The sequence below is a fragment of the Phaethon lepturus genome, unplaced genomic scaffold (assembly GCF_000687285.1).
Source record: "Phaethon lepturus isolate BGI_N335 unplaced genomic scaffold, ASM68728v1 scaffold22332, whole genome shotgun sequence".
NCBI lineage: Eukaryota > Metazoa > Chordata > Aves > Phaethontiformes > Phaethontidae > Phaethon > Phaethon lepturus.
In genome coordinates this window covers 1,569-7,630 of record NW_010525838.1, presented here as the reverse complement: position 1 = coordinate 7,630, position 6,062 = coordinate 1,569, and the positions used below count along the sequence as shown (strand labels likewise).

At 55.2% G+C, this 6,062-nt stretch overlaps 1 protein-coding gene across 1 annotated transcript in view; it reads left to right on the top strand.

Annotated features, from left to right (window-relative positions):
• LOC104617538 (BUD13 homolog) overlaps positions 1-3,828 on the top strand; it is a gene marked incomplete at its 5' end in the record, with an annotated part of 6,015 nt that extends 2,187 nt beyond the window's left edge. The window contains 9 exons of the mRNA XM_010282888.1: positions 47-235; positions 512-650; positions 1,126-1,210; positions 1,283-1,401; positions 1,760-1,868; positions 2,250-2,388; positions 2,664-2,848; positions 3,212-3,293; positions 3,735-3,828. Coding sequence (XP_010281190.1) covers positions 47-235; positions 512-650; positions 1,126-1,210; positions 1,283-1,401; positions 1,760-1,868; positions 2,250-2,388; positions 2,664-2,848; positions 3,212-3,293; positions 3,735-3,828 — 1,141 coding nt within the window. The remainder of the gene's footprint in view (positions 1-46; positions 236-511; positions 651-1,125; positions 1,211-1,282; positions 1,402-1,759; positions 1,869-2,249; positions 2,389-2,663; positions 2,849-3,211; positions 3,294-3,734) is intronic.
• Between the last annotated feature and the right edge of the window lie 2,234 nt (positions 3,829-6,062).

Sequence of the window (6,062 nt, the reverse complement as noted above, 5' to 3'; positions counted from 1 at the left end):
CTCCCAGAAGACAGCCCCACGGCTCCCCAGCCCTGTCCCCCCCCAGGCGACAGCGCCACGACTCCCCAGACCTGTCCCCTCCCAGGCGACAGCGCCACGACTCCCCAGACCTCTCCCCGCCAAGAAGGAAGCGCCACGACTCCCCAGACCTGTCACCTCCCAGGCGACAGCGCCACGACTCCCCGGACCTCTCTCCGCCAAGAAGGAAGTGCCACGACTCCCCGGACCTGTCCCCTCCCGGTCGACAGCGCCATGACTCCCCAGACTTCTCGCCACCAAGAAGGAAGCACAAGGGCTCCCCGGACCTCTCTCCCCCAAGATGGCAGTGTCACGACTCCCCGGACCTGTCTCCTCCCAGGCGGCAGCGCCACGACTCCCTGGACATCTCTCCAAAGAGAATCAATTCAATGGGGAAAAAGGGCTGCAAAACCACAGACAAGTCACAGTCAGGGGGAGTCCAAGGAGAGCGATCTCAGTTTGGGCCTGGTGTCTCTGACAAGTCCTTGTTACGTCAGAAGCGTCAGGCTACGCCAGATCTATCCCCTCCACGGAAGAAGAGGTATGGTTCTGACCCAGATTCGTCACCGCTGCGCAGAAAGAGGACTGGGTCACCTGGTGTGAGAAAGCAGAGCAGAACAAAAGGTGAGCGTGTGTAAGAGTTTGTTCTGTCTGTTTGCTGGCTGCCCGCCCTGTGGTTTTGTTTGCACGTGCCAGAGAGGAACATGGCGTGGAGTTAGCAGTCTGCAATCATGGAATGGTAGCAGATAGGTTGTCATTTCTGTTGGTAAAGCCAGTTCTTGTAATGCTGTTTTTTCATCAGCTGGACTAGAATGAACCTAAGAATTAGCTGGCAAAGGCTTAAACGTGTCCGAAAAGAAAACAGAATTTAAATCCTCTGTCCAGGCAGCACCCGTGCAGAAGGAAGAGAATTCACAGGCTCCTGCCGCATACTTGTCTTTTTCCTACAGCATGTCATGTCTTAAGGTTGTGATTTTTCTAGGAGTTCACCTCATGGATCATGCCGTTTAGTTCTTTAGTGAGACGAGTTCTGTCTAATTCTGTGATTTTTAGTTATCATGTGTCTTCCCTGCAGGTCCTTCTCCAGCCACGAGAAAACATAGGCAGGTGCCCTCGCCTCAGAGGTGCCTGAGGCACGACTCTGAGTCTCCGTCTCCACGGAGGGGTACCCGGAATGCCTCTGATGCAGACCGCAGGCTAGGCCATGTACGCAGTGATTCCCCTAAGCGGCGTCCGCTCAAATGGAATCTGAGCAAATCTTCAGACTCTGATTTATCGCCTCCACGACGGACTCTGCCAGCTGGGAAGGATCGGCATAGTTCAAGGAGTCCCCCTAACCTCTCCCCTCATCGCCACCGTGACGCTAGGGCATCTCCCAAGAAGGTAAACGTTTCCTCTTTCCATTTCAGCTGTAGATTACTTCCTGTTGATAGAAAACTGTGAAAGTCGCAAGGACTTAGAGTGCGGAGTAGAAATGCCATATACGTCCTGTATGCAGCCGTGCCAGACCCTCTGCTTGCGCTAAGAGGAGGCACAAGATAGGCGTGAGAGAGGAGCTCTGCCTCGGTCCTCTCTGTTTCTGGAGGTCTGGGGGAGTCGGTCGCGAGGGCGCCAGCCAAGTGGCTTTGTAACATGGCTGCCTCTGCTGACACGTCTTTCTCGGTTTCGGGCCGTCCCCTCATTCTGCCTCTGGATCGCAGCTCTCGGCTAGCGGCGGATGTGATTTTTGTTTGATTTGCAGGCAAACGTGATGTTATCTGGGGTCAAAGCTGGCCTGGTGTCAGCTGACGTGCTGCGGAGGGAACAGCAGGAGCTCAGGAGGCATGAGAGAAATAACAAGCACTTGGAAGGTAGGGGTGTAGAAACACTGCACGGGCATCAGCTCATTTTTTCTGCTTTCAGTGGTCCCCTGATGCTGTATCAGGCCCTGGTGTTAGGGTGCCGATGCCAAGCACCCCGGTGGAGCAGCATCTAGACATGCTGACGATTGTTTGGCTAGGGTCACTGAGCCTCTGAAAGAAAAAGTTTTATAAGCGGTACGAGCGTGGCCATGCGGGGCAGCGGCTGGAAGCAAGAGCTGTGATCCTGCCTGGTTCTGGACGATAAGCTCTTTCAGAGGCTAGAGCAAGCGAAAGGAAAAAATGTTGAAGTGAATCTCAGTTGGTGATTGAATTGTCTGGAGACGGCGAAATGTTCCAAAAAGTGTGACTTGAGGCATCTGCCCCCTCCAGAGGAATCCCGGCACTCTGAGACCGTCTTCCGAGACAAGTCAGGCCGCAAGAGGGACCTTGTGCAGGAGCGGCTGGAGCAGAGGCAGAAAGCCGAGGCAAAGTCCGAGAGAGACGAGCAATACGCCAAGTGGGGGAAAGGGTAAGGCTCGCCGGAGCTCCCTAGTAGCGCGGTCTTCGGGCCTCACGTTACAGCTTAGTGGCATGTCACTTTGTCCTGAGTCTGGGCCTGGGACCAGGAGAGCACGTGGTCCATGCGCCGTCGAGACCCCCTCAATCACTCCCTCCGTTGCTGGATGCACGTTGGGAACGTGGCGCGCACGGTGGAAGTTCAGGACTGCGATCAAGCCTGCAAGTTGAGCCAGTCACAGTAACCGATTGCTTGGTTCTGGAGTGAAACTCTGTGTTTGCTTTCAGGCTGGCGCAGGGGAGGCAACAGCAGCAGAATGTGGAAGATGCCATAAAAGAGATGCAGAAGCCGTTGGCCCGTTACATTGATGACCAGGATCTGGACCGAATGCTGAGAGAACAGGAGAGAGAAGGAGACCCCATGGCTGACTTCATCAAAAAAAGGAAGGCCAAAGAGAACAAAGAAAAGAAAGGTTTGGATGTTGAGTTATGCCAGCGGATGGTTTAAGGCCGCAGCGGCATAGACATGCAGCTGCTGTTAAAGAAATAGCCCAAGACTGCCAGAGCAGCTCGGTCCTAAAGGACTGCTGCTCTGGAGTTGGCGTAGGAGCCGTGTTTGCCGCTATTGGCTCGTTAACAGTAACGGCTGCTGTTACTCCTTAGCTTAGAGGGCAGGCCCTGGTGACTTAAAAAGCGACAGGCTCCCATTTGATTAAGCGTATCTTTGGACGTTTCCTCTGTGAGCCGTAGCTGTGCGCTATGCCTGAGGCTGATGAGGATGTGACTGCAGGATTGCGCTGAGCAGTAAATGGCTGTCTCGCTCTTTCTGTTTCTAGAAAAACCTAGGTACAACGGACCAGCACCTCCGCTCAACAGATTTAATATATGGCCCGGGCATCGCTGGGACGGTGTGGACAGGTACATGCTCCTGATACGGTGGTGTGGTAGAACGATAGTAAAGCTGAACAAGCTTTTGCTTCAAAGAGCTCCTGGTGTAAAGATTCCCGGTTAGCAGATGAATGAGACTCTTAGCAAGAGCGAGGTTGAATGTGTTAAGTTAGGAACAGGTGATGAATCCGGGCTTGTCTGGGACAGAAGGCAGCGAGGCTGGTGCTTTCGGCAAGGGTGTGAATAACTTCCGCAGTGTGAACGCCCGGCAGCAGGCAGGGTGAGACCCGCTTGTCCTTAGGGTGTAGCTGACAGAACTTGCTTCGGAGAGGCTCACTGTCCTTAACCACAGATGGAGGTGGAAACTGAGCCAGAATGTAGTGGAAAACTCGTAATATCTCTAAAAAGTTTCGTTGCTTCGGAAAAAGCTTCTGCGCAGCAGCCCACGGTCTTCCCGCTGTTGCTTTGCAGGTCCAACGGCTTCGAGCAGCAGCGCTTTGCCAGGATAGCCAACAAGAAGGCAGTTCAGGAGCTTGCGTACAAGTGGAGCGTTGAGGACATGTAGACAAGGTGAAGAACCCTGCAAAGCGGCAGCAGTCCTGAAGTGATGCTACAGAGGTCCGCTGGCTGCCGCTGCCAGAGCTGTGAGGAACGGCTCGCTCTGCATGGACCAAGCCCTTGCCCTCGGCGTTCGGCATCCCAGTGGACCGTCTTCCGAGAGGCAAGGCTGAATTTAGAGGAGAGCTGCCAAAAGAGGATTTCCCTGTCCGGAGAGGACAAACGCGGAGAACTGGTGCCGCTTGGAGCAGCGTGGCGGCCGAGCGTAGAGGAGAGGTGTGGCGGCCGCTGCCTGCGGGAGTGCCTTGGTGCTCTGCCGCTCCCCTGTAAGGTGCTGCAGACATTGCTTTCTGGTCCGTTTCTTTGTCTTCTAACGAACCGTAGAAACTCCATGCTTCATTGTTATATGCCAAATGCTTTGTCCTGTGAGGGCGGTTCACAAGTCTTCAGGTGTCCTAAATCTCAGGTTTTCCTTCATGGTAAAAGAATGCTGAACGCTTGGCCACTGGAGGGTTAACCTCATCCGGTAGGTCTGTCTGTTCCAGACCTCAGTTGCTGCGCCAGTGGTGTTGGAGTTCTTGCAGAGAGCGACTGTACCCTAAAACTGCGTAGTACCGTGAGCCGATTTGCCTGTGGGCTGATGCCAGGTCCGCCCCGCGCCCTTCCCAGTGCACCCAAAGGGCTTCTCTTAAGTTCGTGTAGTTATCGTGCCCTGGAGTTCACGAAGTCGCTGGTGTGCAGCGGAGATGCTAAAGCTCAGCTTCTCCCAGCCCTGGCCGAGCAGGAAGGCGCTTGCTGTGTATCGCCCTGGCTCTCTCCTACATGAGGCTGAGAGACCTTCCCTGGCCCGTTGTTTCGGAGCAGCTAACGGTGGCAGATGGGTCCCCCCGGGCTTCTCGCTTCCCTAGCGCTGCTGCCTGGGGGCCGGCTTCAGCGCAACGCCTAACGCCTCGCTTCTGCTCACATTTGCGTGGGCTTGGAGCTGGGGGCCAGCTGGAGAGCTTCCCTTAATCCCTGCTTGCGAGAAAGCACTTGTGGAAATAAATACAGTTGTTCTTGCAGGCGTCCCGGGGCGCGTGTATGAAATGCGGCTGGCAGTTTCCATGGAGATGCCTTGTCTTCAGCAGCGGTCAGGGGCTCGGCGTCAGAAATGCTCTTTGCGGTGATTCTCCAGCGCTAGGAGGGCTGCGGGCGAGAAGCGTAATGATGAAGCCTTCTCTGGAGCGGGAGAGTCTTGGGAGTTCCTTCCCTGTTTTTTATTCACTATGTTACATTTCTAGCAGTCCTGTACACCTGTAAATAAGAGCTTTCTGTTTTTTTTTAACTTGACTTTGCGTGGTGGTGTTTTTTCCAAGGCAGGGACAAGGAGGGTAAGTAACTGTCAGCCTGCCAGTAAAAGGGTCGGATGTGACGTCTGCTGCGGCCGTCACAGTCTGCGGTTACCTCTGCCAAACACATTGTGCTTTGCTAACGCCTTTCTTGACGCCTGCGGGTAACCGTCCAGGCTGCAGGTGGATGTGGTAACCATCCCGTGCAGCTTGGCTGTGCTGCCAGCCCCGCCGGTATTCGCGGGGTAGTCGGTAAAGCTTCGCCGCACCCTTCGGGGACAGATACTTTCCTGTCGCCGCTCGCAAGCACCCAAGCTGTGGACTGCTGATCACAGCCGCTGATGGAGGCCGGGAGAAGAACCGGGTGCCGTTTGCAGACCTTGTGGCAGCGAGCTGAAGGTCGCTGTGGTCGCTGCAGACCTTGTGGCCGAGCTGAAGGAATCCATCCCGAGCAGGTCCCATTGCTCTTGCGGGTGCAAAGGCAGTGTCGGGAGGGCTTTGCTCGTGTGGGCCCTGTTGCAGCCTGTCAGGAAAGCGCTTTGGGAGTGGGAGGCAATAGCGGGAGGCAGCGGCGAGAGTTCAGAGCCGCTTGCCGCGGCGCCTTGAAAGCCTGCTCTTCAGTCCTGCGTTTTGTCCAGTTGCGCTTTCCTCTTCTATCGCCGAGCTCCTGTCTTTCTTTTTTTTTTCCTTCTCCCTGTGAGGTGGAGCAGTTGCAGCCGTGAAGAGCGGAGTTGCGTTTGACACGTGCTCATTTTTGCTTCCGCTTACCCACCGTTTTAATATGCAGCCTTCTGCGTTGTTGCCTCGGTGCGAGTTGGCAGATACTGGGGTGGCTGATCTGGAGAGAGTCGGACTAATAAAACACGGGATCTAAACTGGAGGCGGTACCGCCGCTCCCTGTGGAGCTCTGGCT